At 42.3% G+C, this 19,343-nt stretch overlaps 2 protein-coding genes across 2 annotated transcripts; one reads left to right on the top strand and one right to left on the bottom strand.

Moving 5' to 3' along the window:
* Positions 1 to 582: 582 nt before the first annotated feature.
* LOC134803434 (segment polarity protein dishevelled) lies at positions 583 to 17,674 on the bottom strand. Its single transcript, XM_063776253.1, has 9 exons — positions 16,675 to 17,674; positions 11,135 to 11,306; positions 10,200 to 10,400; positions 9,842 to 10,041; positions 6,155 to 6,312; positions 4,403 to 4,504; positions 2,132 to 2,214; positions 1,285 to 1,441; positions 583 to 729 (listed from the first exon to the last, which is right to left on the bottom strand). The coding sequence occupies exons 1-8, from the start codon at positions 17,557 to 17,559 to the stop codon at positions 1,287 to 1,289; spliced, it is 1,956 nt and encodes a 651-aa protein (XP_063632323.1). The 5' UTR covers positions 17,560 to 17,674; the 3' UTR covers positions 583 to 729; positions 1,285 to 1,286.
* Positions 17,675 to 18,083: 409 nt separating this feature from the next.
* LOC134803082 (uncharacterized) lies at positions 18,084 to 18,914 on the top strand. The gene has a single exon (XM_063775788.1). The coding sequence runs from the start codon at positions 18,084 to 18,086 to the stop codon at positions 18,912 to 18,914; it is 831 nt and encodes a 276-aa protein (XP_063631858.1).
* Positions 18,915 to 19,343: the final 429 nt, after the last annotated feature.

The following is a 19,343-nucleotide window of genomic DNA, read 5'->3' as shown; positions in this document are numbered from 1 at the left end:
AAACCATAGAGCAGTGGTGGGCAAACTTCTCATGGGGGGCCAGAAAGTTTAGGAAATTTAAGTGGTGGGCCAGAATTGTAGCCAAAATTTATTTTGATTTGTGATAATCGTGGGCCAATGCCATATAGCCCATATTCTAATTATTTCATACGACCGGCGGCGGGCCGGATGAAATCCATTCGCGGGCCGCAGATGGCCCGCGGGCCGTACTCTGCTCACCACTGCCATAGAGTAACTTATACATACTAGGCCTTAAACAGTTTTCTGACAAGTTTTCACTATGACATTGATGCACCAAGGCGGTTTGTTTACAGGTGGCCTACCGCGAAACGCGAAAATCTAAATTTCTTTATCTGCCTCTTTATCGATCGAATAGGCAAGAGTGATAGTGCGGCAGAAACAGAACTTTCGACTGTCGTGTTTCACGGTAGGCCATGTGATTGGCCTAGTGACGCCCTCTACTCAGTGTTTTGCGTAATATTCCCCATTGTTGAGACTTTTTGTCAGACGCGACACACGTGACATCTGTGTCAACTACGAAAATAATAAGCGTTTTGGTAACAAAACTGATGTATGGAGTGAGCACTCTATGCTTATTTCTCTATGACACCGGCCTACGGGTTTTACTATTACAATAGTTAAATATTATTGCCATGATAGTGACACTTACGTATTGCGCTATGCGGGCGCAACGTCCTAACTATATTTGGCAGCGTTCAGAGCTCGGTCCTGGGAACAAAATATTTCATTTTAATTTAATTATTTATTTAAAGCATAATAAGACTGGTGGTTTTGAAGTTTTGCAATGCGACACTATGATTGGTCGAATTTATTTGTTGCCCACCATACCATAATACATACTAAATTTATGGTGGGGAATTTAAAAAATGTGAGACTGTGACAAGGACAAATTTATTCAATTACCACTCTATGGAGATCGCAATGAGGTTCAAAATGAACAAACAGCAAAATAATTTGCGATTTCTTGTGAGGTCCCTCTACGGTTACTGAGTGCCGGCGAGTCGAACGCTACAGAACCAGTCTAAAATGTGTCATCGAGATGCGTAACAAAGCCGTTATCGGAGAGCGCACCTACACTGGTTTTTGAGCGCCGCACCTGAGCGCGGGCTAGTCCAACGGTTGGACTAGCCCGTGCTCAGGTGCCAATTAGTATACGCCAATGACTGACAATTTTTTTGCAGTAGCACGTGCGGTTTTACTTAACAATATACAAAGGACTAGCCGTTCGGGGCCAGCTACAAATCGAACGACTATACACCGTACCGTTATAGGAAGAGCACGGGTCGGTCCTGCGCCCTCTCGGAGCCGCTGGAGTGCGAGTGGGAGCGGCGACCTCCCTGTCCCGCTCCCCCGCCGCCGTCGGCCGCCACCGAAGCCCCGGACCCGGAGGATGCTGACTTGGCCTCGTTTTCTCGTGTCCCTGAAAGTAGAAAATCAGGGTTGGCAATAGTAAAGTCAACTGTAAAAATATTGGTGCACAAATCATCTCAAAAATATGTCCCATAGCTCTTATGTCAGCGAATTAAGAACTATGGGACATATTTTTGAATAAGTTGGCTACACCCATATTTTTACAGTTGGCTGTACATTATTGTCGAGGATGAGGTTACTCGCTGGCAGTAAAAATATGGGTGTAGCCAACTTATTCAAAAATATGTCCCATAGTTCTGATTTGACGTCGATGTTTTTTTTCATGAAAATCTACTGAAAAACACCCCACTTTTAGATTGGCATTAATTATTCACAATAGTAGTGTGTGTTACAAGGGATCAAAATGATATATTTCCGTCAAGGGCGTACATTGAATCCTGAGCGTAATGAGGGATTCAAGTGTTAACGCCCAAGACGAAATAATTTTGATACCGTGTGACACATACTGCTTTTCACATCAACTATGAGGAAAAAAAATGAGGAAATTATCATACCTATTGTAGAATCCATCGCTTCATTGAGGATTCAATGTACGCCCTTGATGGAAATATATCATTTTGATCCCTTGGAACACAAACTACTATTTTTTTTACTGACCATAAACTACGCACTTCGCGGCCTATTAACCGGCAAAGTCGACTTTGTCGTCCATTTCTGATTCAAATAATAATAATGTTACCGGCGTGTTCCTTGGCGGTGAGGTGGTCGGAGCCGGCGCTGGAGCCCCCGCTGCCCGACAGCACGCTCTCCTCGCGGTTGTACCTGCGCACGCAATAGGGTATTTGACATTTTTTTATGAATGGTACGAATCGAACTACACAACGGGACTTAATCGCGCATTTAAGTTTTAAGATTGACCTCCGACGGTTCGAGGACGGCGTTGTCCCCGTGGTCTCGGAGAAGAATGGCTAAAGTTGACATCAACATCTTCTAGTAGTTCGAAAAACTCGCGCGGCTCGATGTTGATGGCAACTTTAGCCAGTCTTCTCCGAGACCACGGGGACAACACCGTCCTCAAAACGTCGGAGGTAAAACTTAAATACGCGATTAGGTCCCGTTGTGCAATTAAAGCCGGGTATTCATTAGGCAACATTTGTTAATAAACTGTTTATGAACCTGTATTTTACTTTATATATATTTATTGTGTTTGTAATACGTAATTAGTTTAATTATGCGGTGTATTGGCATATGCTGTAATGCCGTGTAAATGTATTTAAATAATAAAATAAAAATAATAAAATGAATTTGATCAAATGATCACCATGTTTTGCAACAAGTTTCCCGTAAACACTGTTTCTGAAACTTAGCAGTCCACACTAGTTTAGTTGTTGCTAGGATGTCGCCTGAGGAGGTAGTACTGTAACGTTAGCGTTTCAACGCTCCCTGAGTGATCAATTTTGTCATAAAGGGTACTAAGAATAATCTTAAAAACTAAATAAATTATAAAAGGTAAAACTAAAATATAAGTGCCTAACTAAACAAATAATTCTACTGTAATATTATTGCTCATGTAGCAATGTAGGCGCTTATCCATCGCGAAACACGTATGTGACGTATGTATCGTCATCGCGGGGCGCGAGGGGAGTTCATGCATATGGCTCGTTCATTTGGACTTCCGCGGCGGCGCGATGTGTTCGCTCCATCTTAAATTGTAACGGTCTCAAGCAAGACTCCAAAAATGTGCCGTCGGAAAATTAATAATTTACAATAGAAACTATCGTTTTCTAAATTTATTTTGTGCGTGAGTGTTTTCCCCCGCTCGGGTGAGTGTTGCAAAATTATATTTTATAGCTACTATGTGCTAATTGTATCATTAGATAGTTATTTCTTCCTAATAAGGTGTGTGTTTAGCTTAATTGTAGTTAAGATCCTTTTATTACGCTTCGCCGCAGTAATTCTGTACAATTGGTTTCCTTTGTTCCTTGTAACATAACGAATTTCTACCCTCTTGCCTAAAAAGTGAAATCATGATTTGCAATTTCCAAGTAAATGTGTAGGTTAAATACAACTAGAGTAAAACTTAATTGCCAATGCTTAACATAATTGTTTTTCAATATAAATTCCACATTTACATGCTTTGAATTTAATAATTTTTACTGCATAAGTACTTACTCCATAGTACTGAGCCGATTTTGTATACTTCTACCACATCACTGATCACTATTTAATGCTTTGAGCTTGTCTTCCTTCTTTCAGCACTTTCATCTTGCGCTTTCTCTTCACGCGGCAAAATGTTGCAGGCAGTAACGCAAAATCGGACATTTTACTAAATGTCCAATAATGATAAATTCCAGGGGTCCTACCACCTACGCCTCCAACACTGGCTCCGGAGTCCAGCTGCTGCCCTGCTGACCCGTGAAGACCTCAAGGCTGTGACGTCACCACCACGTACATGCGCAACCACCATAGCACCAAGCGCACAGCAGGGGAGTGGCACTCGTTCATGAGTTTGTGCAAGTGAATACGGGCTCGCTTTAAATTGTCTAAGGAACCACCTCTGAGATCTATAAATTTAATCTACCCTCAAATTTGGTTAATTTTACAAAATCGTTTTTTTTTATTACTTTTAATATAGTTTTTTATTATGTATTAGTTGTTTTACTTCCTAGAACACTAAATAACAGCTAAACTGTTACAGTACTATTTCCATGTTTCTAAACTTGCGTCACACACGTCCACACTCGATGACATCTGTTTATAAACGTTTATAAACTTAATGTTTCGTCTTGTTCTCCACCTAGAGTGGGGAACACAGCAACATGTTTATGCAACAATATTTCATCATCCTTGTTTATAAACATGTTTACAGAGGTGATGAAACATTGTGCAACACTGTTTATAAACAGTTATTAAACAGTGTTTATTAACAAAAATTGCCTAATGAATACGGCTTTAATAATGTTTAAAAATCGTGAAAGTTTAAATCAGTGTACGTGTATTGATAACTAACCCGTATATGGTGTGTTCGCTGGTGACACAGGACGTGTATTTGAAAGGGATTGGTTGGTATCCGTACGAACCAGCATACGGCATGTACCCGGGCCCCATCATACTGTGAAACAGACAAACATACAATTAATATGGTTTTGTTTTTTTGCCATTTTTTTATATCGTGACCTTTTATGCCACTTTTGTGTTATTTCTAGTCAGGATCGCGAGCTCTTTTCATCCTTATAGGAGAAAAAAAGTGTCCTATTTCCATTCATTTTTCAAACTTTCCTTTTTGTTACCGCCATACAAAGTATATGAGGAAATGGCAACACAATAGGAAAAAAACTCTGGGACATATTTTTATCCCATTAGGATCGAAAGAGCTCGTGATTCTGACTACAAATAACACAAAACTGGCAAAAAAAGTCACAATATATAAAAATGGCAAATCTTATTATGATAAATAAACAAAAATAGATTTAAAAACACGTTCATTTAATTATTATAATTTTAGATAACTTCAATAGTTATTTGTTTTACAAGGGGGCAAAGCTGAAAAGACATCAACGCGCCTTTAACCCAACATGCTTGCACTTCGTTTCTGGGGGTTACTTACTGCGGGTTGGGTAGAGGGTAGAGGGGCTAAAGTGTCGCTGGCTAAGGGGCACGCAGTCTCGACGTAGTACTGCTCAGAAATGATCTTACCATGTATGTGGTATATTTACTGCACCAACATGTAACATTTACTCACTATGAGCAAAAGACATCAACGCGTTTAACCCAACAAGCTTGCACTTCGTTTCTGGGGGTTACTTACTGCGGGTTGGGTAGAGGGGCTAGAGTTTCGCTGGCTAAGGGGCACGCAGTCTCGACGTAGTACTGCTCAGAAATGATCTTACCATGTATGTGGTATATTTACTACATGTAATGAGTAAAAGACATCAACGCGCCTTTAACCCAACAATGCACTTCGTTTCTGGGGGTTACTTACTGCGGATTGGGTAGAGGGGCTAAAGTTTCGCTGGCTAAGGGGCACGCAGTCTCGACGTAGTACTGCTCAGAAATGATCTTACCATGTATGTGGTATATTTACTGCACCAACATGTAACATTTACTCACTATGAGCAAAAGACATCAACGCGTTTAACCCAACAAGCTTGCACTTCGTTTCTGGGGGTTACTTACTGCGGGTTGGGTAGAGGGGCTAGAGTGTCGCTGGCTAAGCTGTCAGCGTCTGGGGCACGCAGTCTCGACGTACGCTCAGAAATGATATTACCATGTATATGGTATATTTACTACATGTAACATCTACTCACTATGAGCAAAAGACATCAACGCGTTTAACCCAACATGCTTGCACTTCGTTTCTGGGGGTTACTTACTGCGGGTTGGGTAGAGGGGCTAACGTGTTGCTGGCTAAGGGGCACGCAGTCTCGACGTACTACTGCTCAGAAATGATCTTACCATGTATATGGTATATTTACTACATGTAACATCTACTCACTATGAGCAAAAGACATCAACGTGTTTAACCCAACATGCTTGCACTTCGTTTCTGGGGGTTACTTACTGCGGGTTGGGTAGAGGGGCTAGAGTGTCGCTGGCTAAGCTGTCAGCGTCTGGGGCACGCAGTCTCGACGTACTACTGCTCAGAAATGATCTTACCATGTATATGGTATATTTACTACATGTAACATCTACTCACTATGAGCAAAAGACATCAACGTGTTTAACCCAACATGCTTGCACTTCGTTTCTGGGGGTTACTTACTGCGGGTTGGGTAGAGGGGCTAGAGTGTCGCTGGCTAAGCTGTCAGCGTCTGGGGCACGCAGTCTCAAAGCCGCCATGTCACAGCACAGCTCGCCTCCGACGTAGTAGCATTGCTCCGAGAATGTTATCTTGTTCACTGTGTGCCGAATGAACCCCGCCTGGAAACGATATCGGACTGTTAGGGACCAGTAGGGGCAGTAGGTTCGTGCTCTTCTCTCACTCTAACTGAGCGTAAGCGTGAGCGAGATGAATGACTGCTGATATCATGTTTTTTAATTTTTGTTTTTCGTGTGTTTTAATAATGAATAAAGTAATCGCTGACTGCCCGCAAGCATAATATTGCTCATTTTGAGAAATAAATTTCGTATTTTTAGTTTTTTGTAGAAAATTTATTATAATTTTTTAAAGCGCATTATTGACCTATGTTCCTGTTTGTTTTCTATCGAGCGTAAGTCTTAAACTCAGGGTTCGAATCGCTGAAGTCCCTAGAGAAAGGCCTCAAGATTGCTAATTATTTTTTTGTGAATATTGTGACCTAAAAAAAAACGCTAGGCCACCAGCGTACTTTTTATTTATTATTTTAAGCAATTAAATGATAATTTAATAACGGAAATGTATCTGTAACATGATATAACGGCAACAAACATCCGAATAAAAATATTTCGTTCAAATTCCTGTGCCATAAATTTGTGTTTTGTACAATAAAGAGTTTATACATACATACATACATACAAATATAAACTTCATGCAATTGTGCTTGCGTTTTACCAGTGTTAAAGCGGCCTGGGGCCCGTTTGGCAACCTTATCCTAAGAATTGGTGTAGGCACTAATTTTTAATGAATGCCGGTAATGGCAACTAAGATTTGGCAAGTTATTTTAAAGATCTGAATGTTACTAAGAACCCATTCGGATATCTTAAAAAGCTAGCTAAAAGTAGTTTCTAGGTCACATTCAGGGATGTTCAAATATTCGCATCCGCATCCGCAACCGCAGAACTTCCGCATTATTTTCAACATCCGCATAAAATCGATGCGGAGCTTATGCGGATGCCGAACAAGTCGGTACAGGAACGTCTTAGCGGCGGCGTAAGTGCTAAGTATTTCGTCATTACCAGAATCGTCTAGATCCAGAAAAGGCGGCCAAGTTACTGATTATTAAATATAACGCACCTATACACACATTTAAGTCAACATTTAAGTCGTCCACTCATAATGATGTATTTTGGGGTGAGCGAAAGGCACAAGAAATTGATACCTATACAAAATATTGTAATGATATATTAAAGTCTATTGATTTATTGCCAGAATTTTCCTTATGCGCAGATAAATGTTGCAATGATTCCTTACATAAACAACTTATTACAGATATGTATACGAAAATTGTTGGTACACTGTGTGAGGCAGCCGTACGTGGTAAAAATATTGTGTCGCGTAATTAGAAGGCGCGGGGTGTACGGGGTTGGAATCAGCATGTCAAGGAGGCGCACGCGCAGGCTAGGCATGCTTTTAAGACCTGGATTGCGTACGGTCAGCCTAATAGGGGACCTGTTTTTGAGAATATGAGAAATAAACGTAAAATATTCAAATCAAAGTTAAAATGGTGTGTCAAACAGCAGGAACAACTCGAGTTGGATAAATTAGCATCTCATCATTTTCAAAAACAGTTTTCTAAATTTTGGAAAGGTACTAAGAAGTTGAATAAAAATAAAAGTTTACCTATTAGTATCAATGGAGTTACAGAAACATCTGAAATTGCAAATCTGTTTAAGGATCACTTTAGGGTGACTTCGCCTCTAGGGTCGGTGCAGCGGGTGCGCGAGCGGGGGCCTGCGCGGCCGGGCGAACGCCTCGTCTTCAGTTGCAAAGAAATTAAAGATGCAATTAAGAACATGAAGAGGGGGAAGTCGCCTGGCCACGACGGGCTCAGTATCGAGCACCTGCAACATGCTGGACCGCACCTACCGCGAGTGCTGACCTTGCTGTTTAATTTATGTTTAAGTCACTCGTACCTCCCACGGGACTTAATGCGAACACTGGTTGTGCCGATAGTGAAGAACGGAACAGGAGACATAGCGGACAAGGGTAATTACAGGCCTATTTCACTGGCTACGGTAATAGCGAAAGTTTTTGATAGTGTGCTGGACCGGCATCTCAGTAAACACACTAAGCTCCAGGATGCACAGTTTGGCTTTCGTGAGGGTCTGTCGACTGAGAGTGCTATACTGGCTCTAAAAAACACAGTTAAGTACTACCTGGACCGTAAAACCCCTGTGTACGCTTGTTTCCTGGACCTGTCGAAGGCTTTCGACTTAGTGTCGTATGACGTCCTGTGGGGGAAGCTCGAGGATGCGGGTGTCCCTGCCGAGCTCATAAGCATACTGTCGTACTGGTACCAACATCAAACAAATAATGTTAAATGGGCAAACTCGTTGTCTGACCAATATGGACTTGAATGCGGGGTAAGGCAGGGGGGTCTAACTTCTCCTAGGCTCTTTAACATTTACGTGAATCAGCTGATCGAGGAACTCAGCAGCACCTATGTTGGATGTCATGTGGACGGAGTTTGTTTTAATAACATAAGCTACGCAGACGACATGGTGCTGTTGGGGCCCACGATTGGGGGTTTGCGTAAATTAATTGCGATCTGTGAGACCCATGCTGAAAAGCATGGGTTAAAATACAACTCCAAAAAGAGTGAGCTCTTGGTATTTAAAGGCAAAAATAAGCCGCCAGCAGTTGTTCCTCCAGTATATCTCAATGGCTCGCCATTGCAGAGAGTCTCGCAATTTAAATACCTTGGGCACATTGTAAATGAGGAGTTAAAGGATGATGGTGACATCGAAAGAGAACGAAGGGCTTTGTCTGTAAGAGGGAACATGCTGGTTCGCAGATTTGCTGGCTGTTCACTTGAGGTCAAGGTCACGCTTTTTAAGGCATACTGCCAAGCTTTCTACACCAGCAGTCTGTGGACCAACTATACCCAAAGAGCGTACAATACCCTTCGAATATTGTATAATAACCTGTTCCGGGCGATGGTGGGGCTTCCTCGTTACTGCAGCGCGTCAGGCATGTTTGCCGACGCGCACATTGATGACTTCTATGCGCTTATGCGCAACAAAGTCGCGTCGCTCATCAGACGGGTTAGGGGAAGCCCCAACAGTCTCCTACAGGTCGTGGCCGGGAGGCAGGACAGCGCCGTGCTCGGCAGGTTTAACGAGCTGCATGCTCCGATTGTACGTGCGCCTCGGTGAACCGCTCGCACGGCTGTCATGCAGGGCTTTTAGTTTTAGATTTTTTGTTATTAAATTAAGTAATACTAACTCATTTTAGTTGTAGTACCTATTAGTTTAGTATTAATAATTTTAGTTTTTAATTTTAAGTTGTAATTTTAGTTTATATTTGTTATTTTAAGTACGTACTAACAATACTATGGACCTTGTTGTCTGAAAATAAACGCATTTTATTTTATTTTATTTTTATTTTATTTTTTTTTTTTTTTATATTCTTGCTCAAATACTAAACGTTTCGTCTTTTTAAATAAAAATTACTAACAATGTAATATTAGACATTTTTTAAGTACCAAGTCTTGACATCCGCATCCGCGGATGTGAGCCTTTAAATATCCGCATCCGCCTCCGCGGATGCCAAAAAACCTGCATCCGCAACATCCCTGGTTACATTACATACCTTTAGCATATGTGAGGCGTATTTCCTTGCGTCACGCCGGTCTGCTATACCGGCCACATGCTGTAGGATCCAGTCGACCACATCAGCTCCGATGAACGCATTCGGGATGGTGATCTTAAGCCACATTCGGTCGCGGATTTCCAATCCTGGAATACGTAAAGCACATATTAACTTAAGGCCCAAGGTCCTACCTATAGTACCTCTTCAGTTCGATGAAATTTAAATCCTATTCAATTGGAACAGAGTCGCTTTTGCTTTGTTTCGTAAATTTTTCCAACAACGCAAAATCAACTCTATTTCCTACACTATAGGTTCTAATTTCAGAGATAGCACTATGGAAGGGGTGTAGCTAACTGACCGGAGTCCGGCCGCAGCATGGCCCGCACCACCAACGCCATGTCGCAGCTGACGGACAGCTGGGGCTCCAGGCCGCCCGCCGGCAGCGTGCTGGCGTCCGACGCGCCGCGCTCCGACACCGACGACACGGGGAGGGCCGACAGCGACGGCGGCGGCGGCGGGTACGCTTCGCGCAGCGCTTGTGTGTGCGCGACCCAGGCACCTGGAAAAAAACAAATTAAAAACTGAAAACTGAAAAAATGTAGGCGTTTAAAAAAATAATTTTTTGACAAACAATTCATTTTCGGTAAAGCTTTTATCGCTGACTGTAATTATATTTCCAGATGCCACTTATACTCATCGAGACAATTCTAACAACCCCAAACACAATTAGTTCCTATCACCACCTGTCTCCATCATCAGATCAGCTCAACGGTACCATTGAAGCGTTCAAACATCTGCTCTGCTCTGCTGTCGCAGCTGCCTCTGGTATCTAATACGATCCCTGCAGCGCCTCTCTACTACTACACATGTACTATAGGAGCTGCTTCAGCTATCTCCCTAGTCATTATATATTGCATTGTCACCCGACTTACATATGTATGCAAATATTCAGCTTCATCGGAAACCGGGAAGTGGGTCAAATTTAACTTGCAATGCTCCAATATGAAATTCCCAATGTGTACTTGGTTTCTTCGGCCATCTGAGCAGGGCAGGGCCAGATAGCCTGGAAAAGCTGATTATTGCTGGCCGCATGGCAAGGAAGCGTAGGGATGGACGTATGGCCACGCGTTGGGCGGACAGAATAACGTCGGAGACAAACGCCACATTGCTGGCTAGCATGCACTGGGCCCAAGACAGCGGCTTGGAGAGCGCTGGTGAAAAGTGTCCACATTCGTCACGTCCCTCCGCCATGAGGATACGACAAGGAAGAATATAAAATTAAATAAAAATTACCAGGGTCAATAGGCCTGACGGGCTCCGTTCTTGGTATGGTGAAGTACCCCTTGGGGTTGGGGTCCCAGCACTTGGCCACCACCAGCTTGATGGGCCCCGGCTTCTGCACCACCTCCCTCAGGACACGCACTGCCTCGTCGTTCGTCATGTCTTCAAAGTTCACATCGTTCACCTAAAATAAAGATAAAGATAAATCTATAAATTGTAAATACAGATGTTAATTTTTTATTTATTTATTTTATTTATTTAAACTTTATTGCACAAAATACAAATAAAATGTACAAATGGCGGACTTAATGCCTAAAGGCATTCTCTACCAGTCAACCATAGGGCTAAACAGAGATGTAATAAAAATGGTGCAAGAAGAAGAGTAAGAGAATTCAATTAGGAACTATTGCAAACAACTGAAAAACATAATAAACTACATATACAATACACAGATAAAAATAATAAAATATATACAATGAATATACTACTACATAATTCTCACATACATACTAATATATTACGATGGATACTACCTACTCATACTCTTGTTTCAGCAGATGTTTATGCAGCATCCTCTTAAAAGCAAATTTGCTCGGGGCTTGTCTTATGCTGAGAGGGAGTGAATTCCAGAGACGACTCGCCTGGACAGCGAAGGAATTAGTCATGAAACCAGTATGGTGAGCAGGAACTGAAAGTTTGAGAATACGAGAGGTTCGCAGCTCACAGCCTGGGCGAGGGGTGTCAAACACGAACTTATTCTTAAGATATTCAGGAGCAAAAGGCTCAAACATAATAGAAAATAGAGTACAAAGTATTCTAAGGCATCTACGGCGACGGATAGAGAGCCAATTGAGTTGGCGGCGGTAGAAGGAAATACGATCATATTTACGCCGGCCAAAGATGAATCGTATGCCATTGTTGAGGAGACGTTCTAGTTTGTTAAGGGACTCTTGAGTGGCGTTCGTTGTACACACATCACCATAATCAATAATTGGCAAAATCAACGCCTGTACCAACATCTTTTTCGTGCTAACTGGTAGGAAATTCTTAAACTTATAGAGAGATCTTAATGTTCCTGAAACCTTTCTGCTCACATCCGCTATATGGCCGCTCCAGGAAAAGGTAGAATCAAAAATTAACCCTACATTTTTAACCTTTGCGCTCACAGGAATAATAGCCTCATCAAACAGGATCGGTGCGATAGAAACTGAATTAAGCTTAGAGATTTGCCGCTGGCTTCCCAAAACTATGGCTTGGCACTTGGCTGGGTTGACACTAATCCCAAAACTGTCAGACCATTCCGCGATGCGATCCAGATCATTGTTAAGCAACGAGATGGCCGTGTTTATCTCGTTCACGTTAGCTTGAGCGTACAGCTGCAGATCGTCGGCGTACAAATGATAGGAGCAACGAATATTGGTGGTAATTAGGTTGATAAACACAGAAAATAAAAAGGGAGAAAGAATACCTCCCTGAGGGACTCCAGTGTCTAGCGCACACCAATCAGACAGTGAGCGGCCAGCACGAACTGCCTGGACACGATCTGACAAATAGGAGGAAAACCATTTTGTTGCCTCTGCAGACACACGCAAGTGAGTCAAAGTAGCGAGTAGTAGGTCATGGTCAACCACATTGAAGGCGTTAGAGAAATCTATAAGCACCAGCACCGTAACGTTACCAGCTTCCATCCCAAGTCGAATATCCTCGGCAACTTTAAGAAGTGCTGTGGTGGTACTGTGACCGGCTCGGAAACCAGACTGAAGTGGTGAGAAGAGATTATACTGGTGAATAAACTTCGAAATTTGTTTATGGGCCGCTGCCTCGAGAATTTTAGATAGAAACGGAAGGATAGAGATCGGCCGAAAATGAGTGAGAGAACTCGGGTTATTAATTTTAGGTAGAGGAATGACAAAGGCCTTACGCCAACAAGAAGGAAAAACCCCAGTGCACAAAGATGTATTAATAATATGCGAAAGTACCGGCAGAATATAATCAAGAATGTGGATGACCATAACTCGACTCACGCTATCATGACCCACAGCCTTAGACTTAATGGACAAAATAATTTTGCGGATTTCTTCAAGAGATACAGGACTAAAGACAAAAGAATCGATATCGGGAGCAGAGAAAGAAGCAATAAGGGATAAAGTTTTAAATTTTACTATTGAGTTGAGGGATGTGGTTTTAGCAAAGTGAGTATTTAATTGGTCTAAAGTGAAAGAAGTAGAATCCACGTCACCTTTAGTTTTACCGATACCAAGTGACCTTAGGAATTTCCATGTGTCAGCTAAAGAGGAAGATAAAATATTTTCATGGATGTAACGGCGCTTCGCAGCTCTCACCATCTGGTTACAGCGGTTTCTCGCAGCTTTAAAATGAACCCAGCTCGCATCACACCGATCTCGCTTGTAAGCCCGAAACGCTTTATCACGCCTAGACATGGCCATCCGAACATCCCTAGTGATCCACGGAGCAGGTGGCCGCTTCAGCTTTACTGCACGAACTGGTGCATGAACATCGAATAGATTTAGGAGAGTGGTATTGAAGTTGGCTACTTTTTCATCTACCGTCGGTTAATCACAATGAAAAAATCAACTTTAATTAACTCTGGCCAACATGGGACTCGATGGGATCCTTGGATTGCCGGTCCAATGCGTTACCAACTCCGCCAGCTGACCTTCCGTCAATCAACGCGAATTTAGTAATTGCAACTGTGACAACGTCACTAGCGACATCTGCATTCTAAGGTTCACAACCTTTGACCACAATAAAAAAAGGAAAATATATTTACATTTATAAAGATAAAAATAGTTTATTATTTAAGTAGCCATATTACAATGCGCATAAGCGCATCCATAAGAACGTCAAATAGAGCTACACCGGCTCCAATCCCACACCTCTGCCTCGAGAACATTTAAGATTTATAATAAAAATTCATCATCAGCATCATCATATCAGCCAGAGGACGTCCACTACTGGACATAGACCTCCCCCAAAGAGTGCCACAATGACCGGTCTTGCGCGACCCGCATCCAGCGGACTCCCGCGACCTTTACCAGGTCGTCAGTCCACCTTGTGGGGGGTCTACCCACGCTGCGCCTTCCGGTACGTGGTCGCCACTCGAGAACCTTTCCGCCCCAACGGCCATCGATTCTACGGGCAATGTGCCCCGCCCACTGCCACTTAAATTTAGCTATTCGGAGGGCTACATCGGTTACTTTGGTTCTGCTGCGGATGGCCTCATTTCTGATGCGATCACGCAGAAAGACTCCCAAAGTCAATTATTACTAGAGTTATCAATGAAGGCATATGTGTTATTTACTTTAATTAAGATTTTGGCAAAAATTTCATTTTTGGTACACGCTTTTATCGCTGACTGTACTTTTCTTACGACAGACAACTAATACTCATCGAGACAATTCTAAAAACCCCTAACACAATTAGGTTGCGTTGTTTTATCACAGAGTTCCTATGGCCACCTCCTGTCTCCATCATCAGATCAGTTCGACAGTACCATATTATTGTATTGTCATCAGAACTACATACAGCTGCCAATTTTCATGACGTTACGATCCTTGGAAGATGGTTAAATTAGTTACCTTAGATTCCATTACATAGTTAGTTACATAGTTTTGTATGTAGTTTCATACCAGGAGGTTACAGTTTCATTACTACAACTTATTATCTGGTAAACTAAATAATAGAAGTTGAGAATGAATGACCATTGCGCAAGTTAAGAATGGAATCATGAGAAGTAGTAACCATTGTTTAAATATTACCTGTAGGACTGTAGGACAATAGGGTTCCAGTACAATGGGTTTCAAGGGGTATTTCTATGGGTTGTTGCCAGTTCTTGCATAGTAAGTGCAAAGAAATTCTAACATTTATTTAATATGTATCAGGGATGTTGCGAACATCCGCATCCGCATCCGCAACCGCGGAACTTCCGCATTATTTTAAACATCCGCATCTGCATCCGCATCCGCATAACATCGATGCGGAGCTTACGCGGATGCGGATGTCGAACAATTCGGTACAGGAACGTCTTAGCGGCGGCGTAAGTGCTAGGTAATTTCGTCATTACCTATAACGAAATCGTCTAGATCCAGAAAAGTCGGCGAAGTTACTGTTTATTAAATATAACGCACCTATATTCTTGCACAAATACTAAACGTTTCGTTTTTTTTTTTAAATAAAAAATACTAAAAATGTAATATTTGACGTTTTCTAAGTACCTAATCTTGACATCCGCATCCGGATCCGCGGATGTGAGCCTTTAAATATCCGCATCCGCGGATGTCAAAGATCTGCATCCGCAAAATCCCTGATATTGTATAGTCTAAGGCGCTTATTCATAAACGCTCTACAAACCTCAATTAGCTAATAATCGTTTGTCTTTATCTGTCATTTTGACTTATGTATTTGTAAGAAAGGGTTAGAACATAATTTAACTAAAACAGGCCCGTAAAGGGCTGGCTTAAGGAGCCATTTGAGGGTAGATTTTGTTTACTTTTATTTAAATACCTAAAAATACAGAGTATAGGGTGGCAGATTTTAGAGGGCGGCAAATTTGGGTCAAAAAAATATCTCATGGGACGCATGTACGACTTGCACTTGACCAGGTGTTTAATGAATAAGACTAGGTTAGACTAGAATAAAAATCATAAGTTTTTTTTAATTGACCGCATTTTTCGTACGATTATAGATGAAAAAACGGGGGTGGGGGGGGTGGTCCTGAAAATATCACAAAATATCACCATGGGGAAGGGGAAGCCAAAAACGTAAGATGTGATTAATGGGCGCCCCCTTTGCTGTAGGGTTATGGTGGGCTTGGTCACAGTATTCACTTAGCTGTATGGTTATGGTGGGCTTGGTCACTGTGTTCACTTAGCTGTATGGTTATGGTGGGCTTGGTCACTGTATTCACTTAGCTGTATGGTTATGGTGGGCTTGGTCACTGAATTCACTTTGTCAAATTATATCTTAATATATTAACCAAGGGGAGAGGCCTTTGCCCAGCAGTGGGACACTAAAATTAATTCCTCATGCGGGATTGCATTCCCTAGTGGCAAGAGAAATACATCATCTGTGAAAGTTTCAATGGTCTAGCTATCACGGTTCGTGAGGTACAGCCTGGTGACTGACCGACAGACGGACAGATGGACAGTGAAGTCTTAGTAATAGGGTTCTTAAATTCACTGATGATACAGAGGTTCTTATACCTCTGTATCATCAGTGAATTTAAGATGGTAAATTCAATGATGACGTGTAAAAGAGCCCTTGTGGCCTATTTGCTGAATAAATGTTGATGTTTGAAGTAAATGTTGATGTTTGATATTTAAAGAAAGAAGAAGAAGAAGCTTAAAAAAAGTACATATTATGTAAACATAATATTTTGTATAATAAGGTAAACATACTAGTGCTCAACATGCTAATGCCCAATAGATCACAACTTGCTGTCACCTCTATTGACAATGACTTAAGTTTCAAGATGACATGTACTGGGACCAAGTTGAGCACCAGTATGTTTACCTTATTAATAAAATTCTTACCTGCAGTATCATGTCTCCAGGCTCTATTCTTCCATCCAGGGCCACCGCACCTCCTTTCATAATACTCCCAACATAGATCCCTCCGTCACCCCCCTTATTTGACTGTCCCACTATTGAGATGCCAAGAAAATTCACTGTATCCATGTTTAATGTCACCGTTATAATGTGCATGGACATCGTAGAGTCCGTAATAGAGGAGTAGGAAGAGGTTCTAGACATCACTTGCGGTCGTTTCCGTCTCCGCTGAGGTCTTTTCCGGTTACTGACTTGTAAATGAGATACACTGCTGCATTCAGTTAGTGCTCTGTCTACTGAGGCGTTTGTGTGTCTCCCTGTCGTTGTGGTGATCTCTGATTGGCTGTCGAAGAGACTCGTAGAGTCCAAGTCCGAGCTAAGGACAGAAGCAGTCTCGTATTCCAAACCATGGTTGCCATACTTGGAATGACCGTTTATTCTCAAGCCTCTATATTTGTATTTGTCGCAGGACGCTCTGTGGCCGGGGCGGGAGCTTATCGTACTGTCCGTATCCGTGCAGGTGTCCCGGGTGAGAGGTGCCGACGGAGCCCCGTGGGCGGCCGTCTTCGCTTTCCCTGCATTGCTGTCGGTGCACTGGGATGCGCCGTCGGACGGGTTGGAGCCCTCTGCAGACACCAGCCACGACACAACACGACCGTTAAAACACGGCAGATGAGCGTTGTCATCAACAATTTCTTCTTTAACAACACCGAAATCATCGTCCATAGATTTGAAGAAAAATTTGTAGTTCGGCCTATTCAACTGGTTCTTAAAGTCTACTAACGTCACTTTCTCCGGGGATATGGGGATTTTTACTAAATACGGCGTCTCCTCGTCGTCTATGTAGTAAATAACTTTAGTTTCCTCCATTTTAGAGCATTTAATATTGATAAAAAACAACACCCTTACGATCTATAAATATCAGTGGCCATCACAAAATATGGCGATAAACTAGTTCCGAGTTTTGCCGTAGCGCTGCCATCAAGTTTTTCTTTCTGGTCCGAATTGCATGTAAGATAACAAGTATTAATTTATAAATATATTTAGTGTATAATATGTACACATATTTATAAATTATTGATTAAAGTGATTTTATAATGTATGATTTTCTAAAGAACTAGCTCCCTCTTATAATTTAGAAATCTTTTGAATCAATTGTAGCGGACTGGCCTTTTTGGCCACACGTCTACGGTTCAACGAGTTTTAAGCTGAAGCATGACATTCAGAAACAATCGCTGATTTTTCCGTGTCATTTGAATGTTGATGTATTTATTTATTAATTATAGGAGATTTATTTTAACTGAAGTTTAATTCGACTCCGCCGGTAGGTCTCCTATATTGGTGACCCCGATTGAAACAGTATCGCATAATAAATTTACAAGCAATCAAAAAAAATGACGGATGAAATCAAGACCGCTACCGAAGCCCCTTGTGTGGTATGTAAAGTCACTGTACGCACTCCGCCGTTTTGGCCAGAGGAACCCGCATTATGGTTCTCGCAAATGGAAGCCCAGTTCGCCATCGCCGGCATATCAAGTGACACGACCAAATTTAACCACGTTATTGGCCAGTTGGAGCATAAGTACGCCGTAGAGGTAAAAGATATTATTAGCAACCCACCAGCTGACAATAAATATGAAAAGATAAAATCGCAGCTCATATCGAGGATCTCCGTGTCTAAAGAACAAAAGTTTCTACAGTTGATGAAAAACGAAGAGCTAGGTGACAGAAAGCCGTCACGATTCCTACGACACTTACGCGCGTTGGCAGGTGAAGGCATTCCGGAAGATTTCCTGAAAACCGTATGGATAAGCCGTTTACCCGGCAACCTGCAGGCGCTTATTACGTCCCAAGCCAAAGCTACGTTAGAAGAGTTAGCTGAATCTGCGGACAAGGTATATGACGTCGCTCCTCAGACTCTGCAGGTTCATGCATTAGGCACTACCACTCATGGCACGGAGATATCCGAAATTGCAAGACAAATGACTGAACTCACAAGAGAAGTTGCTGCCTTAAAGGCTGGAAATCCACCGCACACATCTAGATCCAGTTTCCGTGGCAGTCGTGCGCCGTTTAGGTCTAGCAACCGTCAAGATCGTTCCGCATCGAGACCAAGAGATCAATCCATATGCTTTTACCACAACCGATTCGGCGATAGAGCTACCCGCTGTACTAGGCCTTGCAGTTACCCAGGAGCGGAAAACTTCAGCGGCAGCCGAAATTAGCGCCCAACGTCTGCCATATAAACCCGGGCCGCCTTTTTGTATTGGACCATACCTCTAAAGCACTTTTCCTAGTAGATACAGGATCAGACTTGTGCGTATATCCGCGCACATTAATTAGAGGAGCTCGTGCAAAATCTAATTATGAACTTTTTGCTGCTAACAGTTCAATAATACACACATACGGCTCGATACAATTGCAACTGGACCTGGGGCTCCGTCGGATTTACAACTGGAATTTTGTGGTCGCCGACGTATCGAAGCCGATCATTGGCGTTGATTTTCTATCGTTCTACAGTATAGTAGTCGATTGCAGAAACCAGCGGTTGATAGATAACTCAACAACATTGAGCATCACGGCCCCACCTCAGCCGTCAGCAAAATCCATCGCATCAGTGAAAGTAATGTCAGGGGAGTCGAACTACCATAACA

Source organism: Cydia splendana, chromosome 26 (genome assembly GCF_910591565.1).
Source record: "Cydia splendana chromosome 26, ilCydSple1.2, whole genome shotgun sequence".
NCBI classification, from domain to species: domain Eukaryota; kingdom Metazoa; phylum Arthropoda; class Insecta; order Lepidoptera; family Tortricidae; genus Cydia; species Cydia splendana.
This window is presented reverse-complemented; position numbering and strand designations above follow the sequence as displayed.